Raw genomic sequence first — 22,423 nt, forward strand, 5'->3', positions numbered from 1 at the left:
TACATTAATGTCCAGTCCTGGCATTTTTAATTATGAGTGGCCAGCCCCGGGCCACGCTTGGTTCTTCATAACAAAAAGGACAACTCAATATTATGAATAAACCCCACTGTTTGTGAGAGTGTGACCTGGAAAGGTATTCCTCTGGCAACGTTGGAGGTTTGGAATGTATTTTACATGCACAAGTTAACTGCTTCATACATGAGCGATACAATGGAATAATTACATTAAAACTGGCTGATAAAATGGAATGGATAAATTGTAAAATAGAGATGCGTATGAGACTGTGCAGACAAATCTTCAACCATTTACAATGTCCTTAACATTTGGAGTTTGGAGTGCATGGAGCCCTAAATACATTATAAAATAAAGATTGGGAGCTTTTATTCATTAAGAACCCAAATGATCATTTTGAGGACCACTGCGGTGACCTTAGTATTCACCTGTCATTTTGTAGATTATTTTCTAACATGCATAACCTGACCAGAGCCTGGAAAGCAGTTTATCTATTTAGGAAATAAGGTGCATGCCTGCAATGGATACGACGACCATTCATTCATTCATTAAGTACGGAGGAGCCACAAGGTCGCGCTTATGGACCGTTAAGGCACAAGTGAGAGGGCAATCGGGGTAAGCTGGCATGGCGTGATTGTAATAAGTGTTTGCAGGGAAGGTAAAGCCCGGCACTTCTTGTTAAAGAGGAGAATGGAATGAAACGTGATATGCTGGAGCTGCTGACAGTCATCAAGCCATTATGGGGACTAATAATCTCCATTTAAGTTAACACATTTTACAGCCAACCAAAACTACAGATGGCAGTGCAGACCCATTTGTGCGAAAATAAGCGTGTAATCGTCATCCTGACAACGACCGGGAACCAACCCAAGAAAAATACAGATGCTGCAGCTAGCGAAAACGGCAGTGATACGATTTAAACGGGAAGCTCTGCAGTCGCTTCCCACAATGCAGTGCAGCACACTTGTTGGTGTAGTACTACGCCACTAGAACATGCCCTTTGTCCCCATTATGTTTACCAAATATTCTTGGTATTACAAGGCACTTGCCAAATTGGAGGGGATTAATACAGTTTGTCAATAAACAGCTGATGGAGAAATGTGGCCCTTCGGGGTGGCAACGCGGTTATTGACCCACTTTCTATTGCACATTAGTGAAAGAAACTGCTGCAAGAAAACATTAATCCTCTTGCACTTTAGCGCTCCGAGCATTGAATGGCAGGACCCAAAGGGAGACTCACGAAATGGCATTGTGCACAGTAAAAGTGTTGAGGTTCCTTTAAATAATTGCGAGTCGCACTAAGTAGTTTTGGCTGACTCCTGGTCTCGCTGTAACACATCGACAACGTGAGGCAGATACTCCGCCATCTAGTATCACACGCTGCTTTAAAATACTTCATATTCCGTTCCATTACTTTCTCATGTAGTCCTGCTAGGCACTGGTACGGATGCTGTTTGGTGTGGAATATTTGGATGCACTTCCTAAAACTTTCAAACAAATTTGGCACATTTCCTGCACTTTCTCCCCCTAACCAACATTAGGTGCATAGTGTTTACATTTAAAGGAGGCAGACGACACATTGGCTCTGCCAAACATATATATATATATATATATATTTAACTATCACATAACCAGCACTTTCAAATAAGGAAAGGTCCGACCATATAACATATTAGCGTTCATTATATCCACCTGCCCAAAATACACTTACAAGGCACTTTTTCCTCTATTTTTTGCAACCAATGCTGACTGGAAAGGCTAATAATTATTGGTTGAGAGAACATTACAAAAATATTTACACATTTAAACAGTAAAATGTTAAAAAAAATATATAAATAGTAAAAGAAATTAAAAAAAAATAATAAAATTGTTCAGTAATACTGTAACTTTAAGGCACTTTTCAAAGTGTCCTGGCTTGGTCCCTTGAAATATGGTATGGAATGAAGAACAGAGATCCAAAAAAGGAGCCCAAAGGGACAGTGACCCGATGCAGCATGTCGGCACTAAATCCTTCGCCAAGCATTCCGGAGCACTGCATCTGCGCGTCTGAAGGGCTGGTTGCGAAGGTCTGGAAAAAAGGACAAACGGATGTGTCAATGAGAGAAATAAGATGATGAGGGTGCGGTAAGCTCTGTGGCAGAAGCAGCCGTGGCATTTGAGGAGCAATATTGGTTTGGAAAAGAAGAAGCAAATTCTACATACCAACCTTATCAGGAAACACTACGGAGGCTTTGAGTGACCAAACTTTATCTAAACCGACAACCCAATTACGAGCGCTTACAATTTATATGGGGGCTGTTATGCAGACGGTGCATTTCTTATATCTTCACTTTGTATGAGAATGTGTCTTTTTAAGGGCACTGTATTTCTCAAACTGTATATTGGCTGTATAGATGACTGGGGCTTACAAACATGTATTGGCTAGTGCTAATGCTGTGTTGTGAAAGCATAATAAGCAGGCTTAGTATAAAATCTGTCTTTTTTATTTGTCAGCATTTTGGTGATGAGTTGCTGTAGACAAGAGCTCTCTAAGCAGAAGCGGCAGAGCCTGCATTAGCCAAGCTATACATGGATTTGCACAGCTGTTTCTTACAGTTTCTTACCCTCTGCAAGAGAAGGGGAAACTAGAGATGAATCTTCCTGGTTGCTAATCTGAGAGAGAAAATGGAAATGCATACATAACAAATACTCGAGTATCTTTTAGGAGGACTTGGGTACTCATCTGGAGCCTAAACATGAAATAAAAAGGGGCAAACATAGAACCCACCATCCATGCAGATTCCCATGCCTTGCCCCGGTGCATGCACCCTCCAGCTGAAAAGCAGTTAAATAGCATAGCTTCTGATAGTACCCGGCAGGGGCACAAACAATTAAACAGGCGAGGTGGCTCCCCAGAGTTCAGAACATTAAAGGCACATCGGTTCCAGTACCGGTATAGTACTGGACAGAAACGGGCCTGAGCACAGGTTGCTCAATCACATTGTCTTGGCTTGTGATATTTAAACATCCGCCGTTGGTTCCATTTCTGAAAGGGGGTGTAGGAACCAAACTTGATTTATATACAGCCCTCTCACCTATAAAGTTACTTGTGCTTCCTGCCAGAGAAATGCATAAAATAATACCGTATTTGCTCGATTATAAGACAACCCTGATAATAAGACGACCTCCCAAAATTGGATTATTAATTTAGGGAAAAAAAGGAAAAGCCTGAATATAAGACTACCCTGTAAGAAAAAAGTTTTACTAGTAAATATTAATTCACATGTAAAAAAATTTTCATATTTAATAAAAACTATGATTGAGAAAAATTCATTTTTTTTCTTTTATTTGCCAATGTGCCCCCACTTATGAAAATCTGCTCCCCAGATATGCCTTATACCGCCGGGGCTTCTATGGTGGAGCACCGGAAAGTCATATGATGCCGGCGTTCTGTCACAGAAGCCTCGGTAGAAGTGCCGGCAGCAGTGGAGGTTGTCTGCGCGCATTGCATAGACGTCCACCGGCTGCCAGAGAGGAGGATCCAGGTTCCCTGCAGCGCTGTGGGGGATCTGGATCTTAGTCTTGTAGTCAGACCACTATTTGAGGTCTGATTAAAAGACGACCTTGAATATAAGACAATGGTTATTTATCAGAGCATTTGCTCTGAAAAGAACTCATCTTATAATCGAGCAAATACGGTAGTTTGTTTCTGTATCACTCACTATATCCAGAGATATACATTGGCACATTTGTATCTGTCTAGGCCAGACCGATTCACATCCATGACAGTTTGTGCATTTGGAGGCACAGATTTCATGCAGTCAAATGCAATATATGTATTAGTAAAATTGAAATGTAGTGTTAATGTAAGGGACAGGCTTCTCCCATTATTCCACGCATGCACTCCAATGTCCTCCATGAGAACATTTAACAAGGAGAGTCAGTGCATGCATTGGCAAGAGTCTATGTACCTTTCAATATTTTTTAAAGGCATGGAGTTTTAACAGTTTGAATCCTCAAACAGGGATGTATCACAGAAGAAGCGAGAGCCTCGTTTGGCTGTTCTGGCTGTGAAGGGGACGCTCTTCAGGACTGCATCCATTCAGAGGGAAAACAAAGAAATATATACACAATCAAAAAATGGACACTGTAAGACAAATGATGAGGCAAGGGACACTCCGCTTGGGTTGAAAAGACCTTTTAAGCACCGACTGTGAAAGAATGCATTTGCAATCTACCATTTCAAGGCACAGAAACCCACCTGTGATTATGTCTTCTATGGCTCCATCCTTCCCTTCGTATACAGGGTGATGGTCCTTGGCCTGTCGCCGGCGCAGCTCTGCAATGAGATCTTGCTGCTGTCGCTTGTTTTTCTGCATCGGAGACTGGGGGAAAAGTAAGGTACCGCAAATGAAGGCTGCTTACTAAATACAAGGTGTTATTTAGGCACACGCTGACATGCAAATCCTCTAACATGAGAATAGTAAAATGCACTTTTAAGCCCTTTGTCGCAGCCAATGTATGTTGTGACAGCTCATCATCACTAGAGCCACTGTTCACAATGGAAACATCCTCACTAAAACATTTTGTGACAACCAGAACAGTGCTTTAGAAACTACCAGTGTAAAGGCAGCGATCCTGAAACTGAAAAGTACAAAAAAGAAACGCCACCATGAAATGGGATATAAATGGCATCCAAAAGCACATGCATTGGGGTCACAGAAGTCAGGATTAACACTGGTCCATACACAGAGCAGCAAACCAGCTACACTAGTACCACGTAAACCCCAAAACGTGAAACCAAGAAGGCTGTGCTAACTCTTGGAGGCCTATAGTTTCATGTGTGTATGTCATCCTCAGTTGTAAGATACATTGGACAAGCATGCATTGAGTTTATAACTTTACTGAAAAGTAGATACATCTCATAAAGGTTGGCTATGCAGAAAGCCAAGAGAACAACATTGCCTCCATTTAACCTCCATAAATGGACACAATGGCCAATACCTTTGGATCCAACTTCTTTGCTTCTTGAGCCAGCAGCTTCTCTCGTAAAACCTCCTCTTGCTTCTTACGCATCTCGTTCTCCTGCTCAGCTTCCTAGTTGAGAAAAAGATGTGTTCAGTAAAGCACTTCAGATGTCCTGCACATTATACCGATATAAAATTATCCCATACCTAGGGGACCCTGGACAGTCTATCTGTTAGACTGAATAGCTTTCATTGATTGACAATTTTATGTGTAGTAAAAACATTTTAATCAATGGAGACTATGATTTGCGAAATAACTAGACATTTTGTAAGTTTTGTGTAATTGTACTATCTACTAGGGTAAATGCACTTAATATGGTGCCTGCACATGCCTTTGTAACACTTGAAGGACATGTTACATGCAGCCCAGGTGACCGCACGCCAACGAAGAACCTCTTCCTGCTGAAACAATGGCAGGAAAAGGCCGGCGTTCTGGGCTCCTAGGACAATCTCAAAGCATTGAGACGTTTTCCCAGGTGGAAGCGTCTCAGCAAACACACAGGCGCACACATTTCTGTGCCCGAGAGGCTTTAGGTTTCTCTACCTTGTATGATTTGATGAAACGGGCAAATACTGGAAAGAAAACAGAGGGAGGCGTTGTCTTTGGATTCTCTCCAAAATAATGCACCACAGCTGCATATGCTTCCTGCCGAGGAGAAAGAAAAGAGATATAAGCTCTGTTCTGATATTAAGGAAAACTTGGAAAGCCTGGGAAAGTCATCACCGATAGCAAGAGAGAGTAACACACACATTATTGGCAGTCAATAAATATAACTAATGCTGAAAAGGATTAATAAGCCTGAATTTAAAGAAATATACTGTGTTTCCTCTGTATGTAATAGCCTGCCATAAATCTGTCAATCAGTAATCTCCAAACTTGTAGTAAGATCAGAATACACTAAAACTAAATCGGTAAATAGTTAAATAATACAGTGCATAACAGGTTAAAACGCAAATGATTGTAAGCGTCTGGAAACGATGCATCAATTAGCGCCACGATACAGGACCGCCATCTTGGGTAGTTTCCGGATTCTAGAATTGTTACCTACCTCAGGAGTCCACAACAGTCTACAAATTCTTATGCTTTTGGCTATTGGTATTCTACTCTTGCTCATCTAATGTGATTGCCGCAGTGACCTCGAAGCTCCCCCAGTCTGCCTACCTCTGCAGTCCTTGCGTCCTTCACTAGCTTATCCAGCTTTGATTCATTCGTGCTCACAAAGTTCCTCAGGATGCTGTTATCATGATGACTGCTCTCTTTCCGGATCAGATCCATTCCCCTCCCAAGCTCCTTCACATCCTGTAGGACGTTTTCTAGAGACACTGTAGAAATAATGTAAATTAGAAAGGTCTTGGGAACATAAAACAAGCAGCAGGAACCTCAAGGAGCACTTTATCTCTACAATAATTTACCGACACCTACATGGCACAGAACATTACGTATCCCTGGGTCTATCATAGATATATATATATATATATTCTTGCTTCAAAGTAGTGTTGTCTATTGTTATTGTCATGAGCTATTCAAGCAAGGAAAATGGGTAACACAGCCGTTTCCCACCTGCAGCTGCCTTCTCAACAAAGTGTAACTCAGTCCAGAACGTGGCCACTTCAGGGTACTTTTCCTTAGCAATCAATGCAATATAATTTAGGAGTGTCATTTTTCGGTCTGTTGACTTGGTGTCTTGAAGCTGAAGAAAAGAAGATTATGATCAAAAAATCATCACACATATAAGCATGCCACATGAAACACTGCAGCCCTTTATCCCCTATGTCTTCCATAGATATATTGATATGGCACCAAACCCAAACATATTCCCACCAAAAGGCATTAATAGCTCGGTTATTATAATGAAGCCATGCATTCAAACAGGCAAACCATTACAAGAAAGCCAGGCTTACCAGGTCTAAGCTCTGGAGTTTGAACCCATAGACAGATCCTCTTTTGCTGCTATTCATGTAGTTGCCAAGTGCAAGGATAATCTGAAAGGACAGACATATATTACACAGTTACATCATGGTGTGGAAAAAAGCGATACTTTTACTTTTCCTAATTTCTTTTCACTAACCTCGAGCATTTGCTTCAGTTTTGGAGATGACTTTACAGAAGCAGAAGCTGCAATGACTGCATTCAGTTGCTGAAAAGAGATATGACCAACAACATTTGAAACGGTAACAATGCATTCCGAATGAATATACTAGATTACTCGATGCGGAAGTTAAAGGTGCTGCTTAACCCACCCTGCTGAATGTACTTTTGTAACTAAATGCAGCATTCCTAGTACTGATAAATGTGCAAATCCTTCTTCAGAATTATTCTTTATTATAATTCCTGGGAACAGTTAAAAACTGAATTTTTTGTGTTGTTTTCATGCTATTAAACCTACAGAGGGAAAAATAGATTGACAAATTTGTCAATACTAGAGAGTGCATTTAACTCACAACCTATTGTGATATGTTTACATCACACATAGCACCAACAAAAGTGTGAACCTTGTGAGTATAATCATTCTTACCGGTGTAAGCAGCTGCAGGTTTTCATTGAAGTTACCCATGAAGGTCATGATGGACGTCCTTTGGGAGAGACGCTCCACCTTACTGAAGGACATCATGAAACGGTCCTCGTCGGACAAGTCATCTAGGGGTTTGCGCTCTTTCTCATACTGCCGGAACAGCTTCACTTCTGCCTCTGTGGGCAGGAAACGCACCAGGCATTCCACAAAATCCACGGGCAGCGTCCGTAAGTCAAACCTAAGCAAGAGGGGATAGATAAGAGCGCTTTATCTCCGAGCTTATATTTTGTCCTTCTTCCATGTGACGCCTTCTTGCTTTTTTAAATCAAGCATGGATGAAGTGCACGTTATGTGTGCAAACCAATTCTTACTAGGCAGCAAAACCTACATTTGGATGGCTTTGCAGATTTCTTCCGTCGTCCGGCCTGCTTTACGCAGAGTGATCGCGAGGTTCTTGGCTCTGTTGGCCTCCAGAAGTGTCACCTTGCTGACATTTTTCTGAGATGTTTTGTTTTTGGAGCAAGTCACGTCGATGGCAGCTCCTTGTGCTTTGGTTTTAAACAGTTCTTCAAACTTATCCATATCGAGGTCCTGTGCATGTAAAAAAGGAATAAAGGGGGGTTTAACAGTCTGGGGTAGAAAAAGGGGGTAAAGATGCCAGGATTCTATTATTAGTATATAGTGACAATGCACACTGCAATGTAACATTTTGACTATAATGTGAATTACTGGCATTGATATAGCAATATATAAATTCTGGCTCTATAAAGTGGTATGAAACAAGGTTACAATATTATGCTTTAAAATTATTATTATAGGCATCTGTCTACTTTGGTGCCGAGTCTAACGTTTCTATATACAAATGCATACTTCTATATTATATATACAAATTCTAATTTGTCCACAGTTTAGTAGTGTTGTCAACTTGGCACTTTTACAATATTTCAGCATGAAATCCAAACACTTTACACAACAAGTATTCCACCAAAAACACAAAGCCCCCCCTTTCACCTGCAATATCCGCTCATCATCTAAGTCACTGAATACTGTTCCACTGATCTGATTCGGCTTCAAAGCAGTCCAGTTAAAAACAGGAAGGCGGAACTTTGTTTTGATAGGCTTCTTTATACGGATTGCTATAAAAGGAAGAATATAACAAATAAAACACCACACATGCTTAAAAACAGATGCACAGAATAAGTTGCTAAAAATGTCTCCATGTAATGCTGTGCTACCAACATCTCATTCAATGGGTCATATGTTTACCTGATAAGCCCGTAGTGAGGATCACAGATGGTGAAGAAGATGGCAAAGGAGGTGGAGGAGGACATTTGCCTATTGATGTAAGATACATATATTAATATGAATATTCATGAAATAAAAGAGCTGGTAGACTATAAGGAAGCTTCCAAGAATTGGCTCAATTTAGTTGATCCTGCCGAGTTCAAGAGCGTGAATGAGCGTCAATCAGAATTATGCCGTCAGAAAAATCCATGAAGCATTCAGCAGCAAATTGGATTCTAGCGATTTAATATTGATATTATTGAAGTAATTTAACAATAAAAAATTTTTTTTTTTAAATTGCTGCTTTCTTACTTGGCATAGGAGGTGGTGGTGGTGGCGGTGGAGGTGGTGGAGGAGGAGGCGGAGGTGCAGCAACAGGGACAGGAGGGGGTGGGGGTGGAAATTCTGAAGGCAAGGGGGTCTCTCCACCAGGAGCAACGACAATTGGATGGACGGTTCCAGCGGGCCCCTGCCGGTTTATATGGAAGGTGTTGGCTTGCTCTCGCTGGCGGAGGTGCTGGTATGCCTCGTCTTTCTCCTTGATGATCTTTCGCAGTGTGTGCACCTGATGGCTCGTGTTCTCATAGGTTTCCTGTAAAAGCAGATTCAATATATTGCAAACAATGCTTGACCAAACTGCTCTTCAACTAAGTTACAGAGTAGACCTCTACTTTTCCAAGGAGGCACATAGGTCTCCACGTGGGTCCCATGATACTAGCATCGCCATATAGAGCAATTGTCATTTTGTTAGTAGGCATTCGCAACATCTTTATCAGCATTGCACTAGCTTATTTTCTTACTAAATGTGCTAAAGTAAGTGAAAGTAAGCGCGTGTCAAATTAATACATGGGCCATGACTTGTTCTCTGAGACAATCGGAGCACAATAGTGATTAGGAATGTACTAGCACTGGTAACAGAACAAGCCATAGAACATGCGTCTAAAGGGAAATTCTGCACATGTGCTTCAGTTCCACCAAACACGCCAGGGGGCAGCATCTCCTTAGGACTTAAAAGCTATGACCCAGTGTACCTTTATTACAGTCTGTAAAGAGAACACGGCACACACAAGCCATGCATGGGACGTAAAAAAATTGTACAGAGATATATGCGAGTCTCTAATATTTCTAGCCAATATTATGTTCTTTAGGCTAGTCCAGAAAATCACAATAATATAGGGGCATCATGGCTGGCTGGTAAATTTTAATATTTTTGCCCCCATGACACTCACCTTGATCAATTCTAGCTCTTTCTCTCGCTGCAGAAGGGTCTTCTCCAGGTCTGCCACTCTCATTATGTTCTCATTTTCAAGGTCCAGCAGTTTTTCGGTCATCTATGGGAAGACAAGAGACTATTCTCTAAACACTCATTTAATCTTTATGTCTCCCGACTGAATAGATAGCAAAATCTTTCCCAGAAGGCAAACCCAGTGTTTCATGGCATGTGATCATCTCCGATTACAAATCAAAAGCGAAAGAAATCCTGGGTTTTGGATTTTTACACTTACTAATAAAAAAATCCCTGTAAAATTACCGTAAATTCCAAAAAGGGGAACTTTGGAAGGTAATGCTGTCAGTGTCATTTGCGTAATGTGTATCTTGCTGGATTCTGACAAGTTATCCAATGTTTTATTTCTATTTTCTGTGCGTACATATGGAACAGTGCAATCTGGAGGTAATTTTAGCAGTTTTTTGGTATTACAATAGCTGCACACTACAGCCTTACAATAATCTAGTATAGAGATCAGTAACAATGCAGAATTCTCATTACAGAGGATATAAAGTTATTCATTGCAAGACACTGACTTTTTAGATACTGGGACAGACAGGTTATGCAGGGACCCCTGATCTCCACCGGATATTTATTCTCGTCACCTTCCAACCATAGCACTTTCCTGTGCTAAGAGAAACACAAGTCAGAAAGCTTACTCACATGGGACAGGTGCTCCTCGAGCTCCTCCACCTTTTCCAGTGCAACATTCTTGGTTTCTGCATCCTCGAGCAATCCCCCAACATCGAACACATTATCGAGATATGCTTGGATCTGCACCTGGAGCTTCTCACTTTCTGTGTGCTTAGACTTCTGTGAACAGACATCCAGTTAGACATCATGGTAGAACATGGAGGCGAATGCCCATATACAATTCAACAATTTTTGGATTACCTCCAGGAAGTCTTCAAGGCCTAACTTAGTAAATTCATACTGAAGGTGCACTCGGAAATTCATATCTTCCACAGAGTGAACGACAATATTGATGAACTGCATGCAGGCAACCTAGAGAAAGCAAAAATCCCTTTTACATCTGTGACGTAACACTAGCTGATGAGATGATCTATTCCTCCTGCTTCTGGTCTCACCATGAAGTCAATGTTGGTGTCTTCATTCCTGAAATACTCCATGAGTTTCTCAAAACGATGTTTCTCTTTACAGACCTGAAAACATCAAATCTTAAAATCAATCTATTACTATATTTATTTTTGCTCATTCATAGGCTTCTATACACAAATATACATTCCAATAAACCTATGATTTACACAAGTGTAATAGAAAAAAAGGCAAAAAGCTATGTGAATATTCTACCTGGATCGTATGCAGCTTATGGATACAAATAGCTGAATGATGGAAAAACACACAAGTAATTTATTCCTAAATAGAATATTTATACATCTTCACAAACCTTTTTAAATACCAGCAAAAGCTTCCCTTGCATTATGCACTGACATGGATGATCTTCTAACAAAACGATTCAGGGCCCCATCCTGAAAAGCAGGATTCCATAGGAGACCTGTTCCTCACTGGGTTTTTTTATTTAAATATATTAGGGGCATCTGTGCTGTCATCTCTATCGAGTGCTGGAATTGTACATCATATCCTGGTGCTCTGCCTTAGAGGAACAGGTGGTTCTGGGTAAGGATACTGTGGGGACTGCCCCAGCTAAGCACCAGCCCCCATTGTGTAACAGGGCTGGTTACAAGGGAGACCTCTGATCTTCCAATCTGGCCCATGGCCCTAATAACCAAACAGGGTGATCTGCCCCTGGTTTTGTAGCAGGGGGGGGTGCTGCCCTAAAGAAGTATATTGTTATTGTTTGTGACTTGTAACCATATAACCATACCTGTCCTAAATGTGGGCATCAACCTGACCTTAAAACAGAGTATGCTCAGGCTTTGACACCCCAAAAAGAGGTTATTATTATTTTGATGTGGTTATAAACAGATTTGGCTTGAACCTACAATACCTCTTTAAAATTGTCAAATGCCGACAAGATGATTTCATGTCCCCCTCGGACCAGGCACACAGCAGCCAGAAGCTCTAGCACCAGAGCTTTCGTCCTTAAAAGAAATAAAATATATTTTAAAAAAAAATACAGAGACAGAAGCTTAAATCGGTATAACCTAAAGTATCTGAGGTAATATACTTGCTAAAAGGCAGGAAACTTAGAATTAAGATATTTTTTGTTTTTTCCTCCCTCTACTTACCATATTCATTACTAATCTCGGCCATACTGTTTTGGAAGAACCAGACCAAGTTCACGGCCATAGTACTCATTGAGGTCCATGGGTTTCAGCAGATATGTATGCTGATGGTGTCTCAGGGGGTAAATCTGCTGTCCTAGCCTACTGATTAATATCTGCAGGGTCAAATCCTTTCTTCCAGTGATAATTATATCCACAGGGTTTGGTAGTACATTAAATGACAGTGATAAACCAGTAATGGTTTTAAAGAATTCTGGGAAATGTTCACCTTCTGTAAATATACCCGTTAGTTTTTTTCCTCCCAACAGAGGTGTCATTTAGCTTATGTGCATGGGTGGGCAGCACTGCTCATACCCGCAGGTGTTCAAAAGGTTCATGTAGGCAATAATTTACTATGCAAATGACACATTGTCTTTATGCAAAGGAAATGTCAAAAATGGAAATGTTTGAAATGTGGCTTTTTACAGTGGTTTCACTTATCACTTTAAAAACCCACTTATCTAAAAACTCCACTTCACCACGCAAATATAGTAGCAGTAGAAGTATTTTTTCAAGCATATACCTTTAATATCAACCTAATATGTCCAATTAAATAACATTTGAAATGGTATCAACACCTGAGATTCCACAGGCAGAGTATTCCAACCCCCAAGGACTCCATGGGATACACAGTACCAAGGATGGGACAATTTCGTTTATAGCAATCTTCCCATTTTTTGTGGGTTTTTTTTTATGGAACACTGGAGCAAAACAGGGCATTCATTAGACAAATAAGGGACCATGAAGTTACCTGGGGTTCTTGTTGTTTAAGCTGAGGGCGATTTCATTCACAGCATGAGGATGGGACATAACCAGGTTGAAGCCATACTAAGGAAAACAAGAACAATGTCGCATGTAGAGCAATAGATCCTTATACTGGTGGGAATATGCTGCAATACCCACTGGGACAGACTTATGTACGAGGGGAGATGAACCAGGCTATAAAACACAGAGTTCTCACTCTAGTGCAAAACATCTGGGTATATGTACTAAAATATGATTTTATTCACTAAAAGAGAGAGGTGTCAGGCGAGTTCTGGTTTCAACTCTTTTAATTCTGTATTAATTATGAAGGGCAATCTCTAACAATACATTATACAGGGCCAGCCAAGCTCTTCCTACAGTAGAAGCTCATTAGTATTTGACCCTCATAACATATCGTGAAGGAGTTAAAACCACAACTTTCCTAACAACTCTCTCTTTATTGAATCAGAATTTTACAACAGATAACAGCCTGTTGAGGCATATTCATGACAATGACCCCTTACTTGATAGTTCATGATTGCCCGGAGGCACAGAATGCAGACATGGACATCATCCTTCTGACTGACCAACCGTGAGTTCTTCAAGGCTTTTTTGCCAGGTAGTGTGTTGTAGCTTCTATTAAGAGAGTTCACAGTGAGACTATTTAATAAAACATGCCAAGAACCATTCACAAAGTACGCAATACGTTCCTAAAAGTATGTAAAAAGGAAAATTGAACACTTTTGGCTTCTACAAAGCTAAATGAGTTCATATGAAAATACATTGTTCTTTACTCTGAAGAAATCTATGCATTTCCAGACCACTGTTCCTTATGTTATCTTTTCTGCTTCTACATCTTGTCAAGGTAGCATGCATTTTAGTAATGGAATGATTTTTCTTAGCACACAAAGTAGGAAGGTCACAAACATCACACCATGGTAGGCTGATTGCAGGAAGGATCGGCAAGGAGCTGGCACACATATACATACCGGAGCACAGACTGGCGGGCAGAGCGAGCGAGGCCGTTGGTGAAAGGGGCAGACAGGGAATTGGGATGCGGCAGATCCTCGATGGATCTGCTCCAGGGCTTGGACTTTTCTATCAAGCCATCCTCCCCGTTTTCCAGGCCCTCAAAATCAAACCTACATCAGAGGGATACACAAAAAGCTTCAGCGGCTGGGGGAGGAAGAGGGGGAAAATGGATAAAGCATGGCCGCTACGCAGCACAGGTACACAATACTGGATGGAATAGGGTAACGGTCCGATCAGTGGAGAATATTAAGGGGGAAAAAAAACCACTCAGCATTTGCAATCTCAGCTATAAAAAGACAAGGCAGCACACAGACAATGTTATTTGGATGCAAGCTGATCCAGCTTCCAGGGCAGGGTAAATCACAGATCAGTTAATCCTCAGTAGGTTTAGAGGATCCACAGGCTTCCCTGCTTATTTTGACACCCAGCAGAAATACAATTTGTTGACCATAGCTAGCCAAGCACCTTGAGAGAATGGCATTTAGCAACAGCAATACAACGTTTAAAGCAGTACTTACATAACCGCACACTGGGCAAAGGACAGATACTCCACAAGCACATCTAGACCTTGATTGTCATTGTTTAAAAACTCCCGAACCCACCTGTAAAACATTAGAAGAGAATAGAAGCAAATAAGTCCAGAATAGAACAACGCTCGTATATTTTTAGCATCTTGCTATGCTCAGGCAACCTCTTACACTCCAGGTGCTGAGGACTATAACGCCGAACACTCTCAACCACAGCCAAGGCTGCCAAGTTATAGTTGCAATCTAGAACAGACGTGGTCACGACTTTATATTTGGATCTTATCCCATTTGTCCTCTCAAAAATGTAGATTGTGATTGGTCTCTAGTTGTAGATGTGGATTATAAATACAGAATACATTTCTACCTTTTAAAGGAAACATTTAGGTGGCAAGTAAAAGTGATCTGAAGCATCTAACCCATAATTTGCAGCTTGGTAGTTCAGACTTTGCCTTTGGTTATCAGTATAAATAGGCGACGGTTGTATGAAATAATAAATCTCCCAAATTAACACAAACCTAATATGACAAATATACAAAAAACATCAGATGCCTAAAGCCATAAGGGGCTTTATACGAGTAAACATGACTTCCTTCTAGAAAGGATAAATGTGAACCACATAGAATACTCTGCAAACTACGTGGGCTCGCTCAGCTCCCTTGCTTGTATGTTACGTTGAGAGTCAAAAAAACCCTCCAAACTTCCCGCACACGTAGCCCGTGGAAGCCATATTGAGACTGGGGGGGAAAAGTTGGGTTTTCAGAATCCTCTTTATCCAATTTACATTTACAATCAGTCATGCATTTTGAGACTCATGCAATCCAATGGACTAAAGCTAAAGCCAAATATGATTGACAGATGTTCAAGGGACAGCATACTCTGACCGGCAAACTCATCTATTATATGCTCTAGTCCTACACAAAATGGTACAACCATATTAAAAAATATATATATTTTAGAACAGGAGGTCAAAACTAGAGGGTCAGGAGATTTAGACATAATATAAGGAAGTTTTACTTTTCCTGGAGGGTTGTAGATATATGGAACAGCCTCCTATCAGAAGTGGTAGAGGCCAATACAGTGTGAATCTAAGACAAGACCAAGGGCCGATTAAGGTCTAAATCTCTTCATTGGGAAAATGGGCAGACAAGATGGCGCTACATAAAACAATAAATAATAATAATAATAATAATGTCTCCCTAGGAAAAAAAGAATGATGTGAAGTGAAACTGCAATGGTAGGCAGTGTGTCCGTAGTCTTTGTGCCTGTTTTGGTTTTAATGGAATGTCTGCAACACAACATAACATTATAATATTGTTTCGGAGTTTATGGTCGGTCAATTCCCATCTACACAAGTCTCCAGTTTCATCTAAATAATTGCTAACATAGTTCAGAACATAATCACCCAGCTTACGGAAATAAATCCAGACGAGTGGATGTAATGATCAAACTGCTTAACGGGGAGCCCAGTCAATGGCTGAGCTATTACACAGGGGCCACAAACAGGACCAACGTTTAGTATAGGCACTGATCTGTTTAACCTTTCCCCCGCCAGACAGTACAATATAGCCATTTTCCCACCATGCTAGCGTGAGGCCAAAGCGTTAGCATAAACTCCTAATGAATCTACATTGTAGATTTTTTATGTTTCTAAAGTCATTTAGAGGAGCTATTTTTGTTCTACCATTAAGCTAAATGTTAATTTGTGCATATATGGTAATAGAAATGTATTTCTCAAATAATACTGAGAATGATACTCAAAACAGTGATTCCCAATTCCCGACTGATCTCAAATTATTTGATTTTACGCTGATCTAGCAGATTCATATTTTGCTACAAATGTGTACTTATTATTTGTATATGTCTTGAAAAATATGTGGAGGAGGCAAATATTTGGATTCGGTCACATGGTACGTGGGAGACACTAAATGCCTCATTCATCTGGGTGTTCTGAAATGTTTAGCCCAGTAATGCAACTACCAACGGTGCTACTGAGACAGGGCTGGAGAAAACAGAAGCCAGGGAGTCATTGCTGAAACATGCAGAAGGGCCTGAATATTCTACACCGAATGCCATAGTCATACCTAGAAATGTTAATCCCAGTCTTAAAAACTATATTAATTTAATTCAACTAAAGAAATTAATTCCATCACCCACCACCCCCTTCTATTTGATACTCCAGGCATGGGACTATGGCTGCCTGCTACATTGTATGCAATGCAAACATACTTTTGAGCAGACACTCAACACGTACGTTGGTGGCTTTCAACTTGGCAAACGTGACCAGGAGTTTCATTTTGTCCAAGGAAACGATTTGCCAAAATTGTTTAATTCCAGATTCTGTTTTAAAAGTATCCATTTGTTGGCATTCCAATAGTACCACATAAACAGAAATACTCAACACATAAAAAAGGAATCTGTACAAGTTTGAGCTTCGCAGGCATTCTGAAACAAATCAGCGTATGCTTTATAACAAGGATGGGCAACATCACAGATACAGGTCAAGTGTACGTTTGAAGTTGACAGCGAGAAGACGTAAATGCCTTTAAAGCGTCACTCACGTCCGTATTTTAAGGGATCGTTGAAGCAACCTCAAATAACATTTGGTTAAGCAGGTAAGAAAAATGTTTCATCTCACGGGTTAGTGAATAAATCCCAATGGATTGTCATTTACAAGTCAAAATAGGACTTGTTTGTGCACAGTGTTAAAAATGGGTATTTTAAGAGCATGTTGATAAAATGGAAATGACATCTCTATGGAACAGTTGAGTGATAAAGATCTATGTACACTGGGTGGTCGTTCCATACTTATTTCAGCAGCACTGACATCATATCCTGGGCACTGAATTGAAGTGTTATGGGGGTGGCGTGGAATGTATACCAAAATGAGTGAATTCGTGAAAAATGATCATCTGTGGAACAATTTGGTCAAGGCGTCAAAACGTGAGTGATGAAAATCACTCTTACTTTCTCTTGATACCGCAAAGACAGTTTGACCTTTACAAGATAAACCTTAGAAGAGAGAATTATTTGGACATTTGCATTGTGCACAGTACTCATCAAGGTGATTGACAATCTCGCCTGCACGAACAATTGTGTCTGGTTTTCAATACAGATCTATCCCTCATTGTTTAGAAAAATAGCACACAAAAATCACAAATGTCTTCATCCCCAATTCACGGTAAATGTTTGCTTTACAGTAATCAAAACTAGAATTGTGGCAGGGGTAAAATTGTGGTGGTGAGAAGCGTGAAGTTGCAGTGAAGAGAGGGCTCCATGCAAGGTAAGAGGGTGAGAGGAGGAGGAGGGAGAGCTCCCAGCTGTACGGGAGGAGCAGGAGTGTGTGTGTTTATGTATGTGTTAGTGACAAGAGTTAATGTGAATGTGTGGTGTTGGAGGGAGTGTGTATATATGTGTAAGTGTATGGTGTTAGAGTGAATGTGTGCATGTTTGTCAGTATATGAGTATATGGTGTTGGACTTTGTATGTTTCTCCATAGTGTGTGGGTCTGTTACCATATGATGTTAGGCTTAATGTATGGGTCAGAGTGTGCATTATTATTATTATTATTATCTTTTATTTATATAGCGCCAACGATTTACACAGAGCTCAGTACAGTACATATATACAAGGGGTATGACAAGATGAGAATTGACAGACTAAGACAAACCGATACAGTAGGTGGAGAGAGCCCTGCTTACAATCTTGAGTGTGCATCAGCATATAGCTTTTTAGTATGTGCATTGTGTGTTATTGTATGGTATTAGAGTGTATTGTGTGTAAGTTAAGGGGGGCACCAAAGAAATACTGCACCCAGGCACCACTAACATTAGGCTCACCCCTGAATTGGGTGCATGTGTATCTCCTCTTAAAATGGGGAAGTAATGCAATTTTCCCCCAGGCAACAGTAAGGCAAAAACAAAGGGGCATGCGCACAGAGGTGAATTAACCTACAATTATTAAAGATTGTGATTAAGGACCCCATGAATTTGTATTTATTGTATCACTAAGACTCTGTAATACATTACTGCATCGAGAATGTACGCTGGTGAAACCTCTGATGCTTCCAGTTAGTCTTGACTCACATAGTCTACCTGTGTAACAAAAATGAAGCTGACTGTTCCTACATACCCCGGCTGGTTATTTTTTTCCGTATTTTATTAGTATTATTTTACAAAATATACAGAAAGGGGAGCACACCCTAAAAAGCTTACACATTCAGATTCCAGGGTGCTGCTAAATTAAGACCAACATGTACAAACAACAAAGCAAGAGATCAGCGCACACCCAGCAAATGCTATTTAATAGCGCCTAACTGAAGCATTAACATTCGGGACTCCATCACAATTATATGGCCATATATTGTTTAGCCTGCAATTACTTCAAAGTACCCCATTTTCTGCAAGTATTATCTAATTTGACATGGCTATATTGCTTACAAAAAGAGCTGAATTAGTGGGACTGCTTTGTATTTTAACCTACTTAGACTCTCAAGCAATTTAAAGCCCTCTCTAGACACCATTCATGAGGCAACTGTTTGGCAGGTGGGGTGCTCAACCCTAAGGTTTGGTCAGAACCTGCAATTCTGCATAAAAAATATACAGAAAAGGGAACACACCCTACTATTCATTTTCCAGGCCTTTCTGTATATGATGCATATGTCTCTATGTATACGCATGAGCCCTGTTCGACAATTGGCAGAGTCAATCAGGAAATACATGTTCCTTTTGACTTGTTTTCATGTCAAAGCTTGGTGCAGCATATTGTTTACTCGAGAGGCATCAAGGAAAAAACTAAAAGTAGAAGAAGAGAAATCACCCCAAAGATCCCCAAGACAGCTGTATTAGCTTAACCCGGTAACTACTGCTTCTCTTCATGCTGCAATGTCTCGGACTACTTTAAACCCCTGGCCGTGAGTCTTATCCCACTTATAAGCCGTAGCTGTTCTTGCTCATACACACAGGCTTTGGCAAATGATTCAATCTGACACTAAAGCTGTCGGCTTTGTCTTTTCCTCTCCCAGGCCAGCGGCCCGCCTATTTCCTGTCTGCTTGCTCTCCATTCCCCCACCACCACCTCCTGCTCATTTCCTGTCTGACTGCATGCTCTATTTCTGGGGATGCTTTCAGCTGACGTATACAGAGGTAGAAACGCATTAGCAACCTAAAAGATGCCAAAAAACATTTATATCGATGCAAGAATAAGTTACGTTTTCTTCTTTCACATATATCTACTTTATATGTTCCCATAAAGAATGCATTTCTTTTTTAAATTAAAAACTGGTGAAAACAGATTACGGAAATTGTGTTTCTGCAATAATTGTTCTTGTTTTACCCTATTTTACTTCAAAACATTTTCTGCAAATTATGCTTAAATTATTTCATGTGATATTAGAAAAGTTGTTCACCGGACAAGTATCAAGCATTATGGTTACTAGCAAGATTATCATTGTCAGGGAAGTCCCCATCATGACTGGCAGAATAATCAGGGGTAGCTGCCAATAATGACGATAGAAGAGGGAGTTGCTCTTAAAAACTCTGTCACACTGGAAAACAAACCAATACCACATGCCTCAGAAGAACAAGGAAACAGAAGATTTGTACCTGACAATTTCTTTTCCTCGTCATTTCCCGGTAGCATGAAGTAGGAAACACTATATGGACAAAAGTTTTGGGACACCTGACCATTACACCAACAGGGACTTTGATGACATTAATATGAAGTTGGTCCCCCATTTGCATCAAACAGCTTCCACTCTTCTGGAGTGATTCTGTGGGAATTTTTGCCCATTCATCCAGCAGAGTATTTTTGAGAACAGGCACTGATGTTGGACGAGAAGGCCTGACTCGCAATCTCCATTTCAGTTTGACCCAAAGTTGTTCAATGGGCTCTATGTGGGCCAGTCTAGTTCTTCAGGCAGTGATTCTTATACCTTCACCGCTACTTGAAGAATCTTTAATTTAGAGCTTCTCAGACTTCCAAGAGTTCCAAGAGATTTATAGAATACTTTCTGAGGAAAATTGTCTTGTATAACAGCTCCCCAACTCTAGGCTGGCATATGTCATGAACATTGTACACACATGATCCACCAGGACATGCCTACTTGCAGTCTCTCTTCTACAGCAACCATCTGGGAAAATCTGCCAGCATAACAGGAATGGAAAATTGCATCTCCACTGTTGCAAAGCTGTAACAGATGTTATGAGATTCTGGACCTCGCTGTCTGAAGAAATACCCTCTGAAGAGGAGAGTCTTGGATGGAACCTCTTATTAAACATCCATCTAAAGTCTCCCAGAGATTGTAAGGTTCTGATTATGAGAATATAGAAGATACAAATTATTCTCTTTAGTGGATGAAGTAAGGGCACAAGGTACTGAATTGAGGCCAAATGTAAGCTCCTTAAACTCCAGATGCCGAACCTCCAATTGCTGCAGCTAAATCCGTACTTATCTAACCCCAGAAGTAAGAGCAATGCTCCAGATCTTTCTAGGACCCCCTTCTCCTTATAGTCCCCGGGATTGCTTCAGCCATAAGGGTAATCTTAGAGGCAGCACATAACTCCAGACAGGCCCCATGCAGGAGTCCTGCTCTAAATGGATAGACAGAGCTATCTCTCCTGCTACATGAATAACACGGAAAGTTATTCGGGTGGCCAATGGAAAGGGCCTGCCCTACATTAAGGTGTGTAAGGGTCCCAGTCTCACGGCACCCTACCTTCTGTATAAAAGTCAATGTGACCCACTGTCCCCCTTGTACTGCCATGCAACATAAGGACATTTGTTCTACCTGTGGCACAGATTTCTCTGGCAATGCATTGTATGATTGCAGTACTAGGGTGATCTATACTACTAGACGCAGCAATCCTATATTCTACAGCCATTAGACCAGTATGGATAAGCTCCCTCCTGTTCAAGGTAAATGAGGATTCTGCTTAAAACTTGCTAGGGAAGTATGGAGACATTTTAGTGTGGAGACACTGGCATATTCCGACCTGGGACAGAAGCCCCATTACCACTTAACTGGGGAAGATCATCCTATAGGACAATCAGGCTTTGCATTGCAGCTCAATAGGCCATGGAGGAGATCCATTGTAACCAGCCCGTTTACACTCTAGAAAACTCTGCCTCAGAAGGATGTGCAGCTCTGATTTTAGTATGGATATTGTGACGGAACCCTCCATCACCAGGGCCCCTGGAGAGGCCTGGCTCCCAGCCTCCTCCCTACTGACTATGGGCCCTGACTTTGTAAAGACTTCTGTGGCTACCCCAGCAGGATATTATCTCATCACTATCTATCTTATCTCTCCCAGACAGCCAAGATCTGCAACCAGGGAGTGACCGCCATTGTTTTACTTTAATATCAGACCCCCCCACCCCATGAGGCACTACTATGTTACCCCCCCCCTTCCCCCCAGTTCCACCACTACAGACATTTACCCCGGCCATCCTTGGAACTGATTTCGGCCAGTAATAGATAGTGGAGGTTGAGACCCTATTGTATTGTTAATCCCTTTACTGCCCCTGTTGTCTCTGGGAGGCAGATTAAGGGGGCGGTTTGTATCCCAATATCTTGTTTTATGTTAATGTTCTGGATATATCCAGCCCTGTGTGTGAGAAATAAAGCAGTCTTCGTTTTGGTCATACCCTACACTGAGTGTCGGCTAGTGACTGGGAAACCGGAGAAAGTGTGTGTCCCAGGCTAAGGAAGCACAAGTCAGCGGAGGTAGTCGGTCAGACCAGCCAGATCTGTGACAGATATATCCCAAGTACATCATTGCTTATAAAACATATCACT

The 22,423-nt window shown here is 41.0% G+C and overlaps 1 protein-coding gene across 1 annotated transcript in view; it reads right to left on the reverse strand.

Moving 5' to 3' along the window:
- Positions 1-3,991: 3,991 nt before the first annotated feature.
- LOC149279012 (formin-like protein 3) overlaps positions 3,992-22,423 on the reverse strand; it is a 61,671-nt gene continuing 43,239 nt past the window's right edge. The window contains exons 5-26 of the mRNA XM_089501483.1: positions 14,623-14,706; positions 14,062-14,214; positions 13,597-13,705; positions 13,080-13,156; positions 12,052-12,145; positions 11,171-11,245; positions 10,977-11,087; positions 10,746-10,895; positions 10,045-10,146; positions 9,128-9,407; positions 8,798-8,866; positions 8,543-8,667; positions 7,920-8,122; positions 7,535-7,769; positions 7,088-7,156; positions 6,921-7,001; positions 6,580-6,709; positions 6,181-6,341; positions 5,563-5,664; positions 4,996-5,088; positions 4,253-4,376; positions 3,992-4,083 (exon numbers count right to left, since the gene is read on the reverse strand). Of these exons, the coding sequence (XP_089357609.1) occupies positions 3,992-4,083; positions 4,253-4,376; positions 4,996-5,088; positions 5,563-5,664; positions 6,181-6,341; positions 6,580-6,709; positions 6,921-7,001; positions 7,088-7,156; positions 7,535-7,769; positions 7,920-8,122; positions 8,543-8,667; positions 8,798-8,866; positions 9,128-9,407; positions 10,045-10,146; positions 10,746-10,895; positions 10,977-11,087; positions 11,171-11,245; positions 12,052-12,145; positions 13,080-13,156; positions 13,597-13,705; positions 14,062-14,214; positions 14,623-14,706 (2,719 nt within the window). The remainder of the gene's footprint in view (positions 4,084-4,252; positions 4,377-4,995; positions 5,089-5,562; positions 5,665-6,180; positions 6,342-6,579; positions 6,710-6,920; positions 7,002-7,087; positions 7,157-7,534; positions 7,770-7,919; positions 8,123-8,542; positions 8,668-8,797; positions 8,867-9,127; positions 9,408-10,044; positions 10,147-10,745; positions 10,896-10,976; positions 11,088-11,170; positions 11,246-12,051; positions 12,146-13,079; positions 13,157-13,596; positions 13,706-14,061; positions 14,215-14,622; positions 14,707-22,423) is intronic.

This window comes from Sceloporus occidentalis, unplaced genomic scaffold (assembly GCF_023333645.1).
Source record: "Sceloporus occidentalis isolate IW3139 unplaced genomic scaffold, rSceOcc1.0.p SCAF_175, whole genome shotgun sequence".
NCBI classification, from domain to species: Eukaryota; Metazoa; Chordata; class Lepidosauria; order Squamata; family Phrynosomatidae; genus Sceloporus; species Sceloporus occidentalis.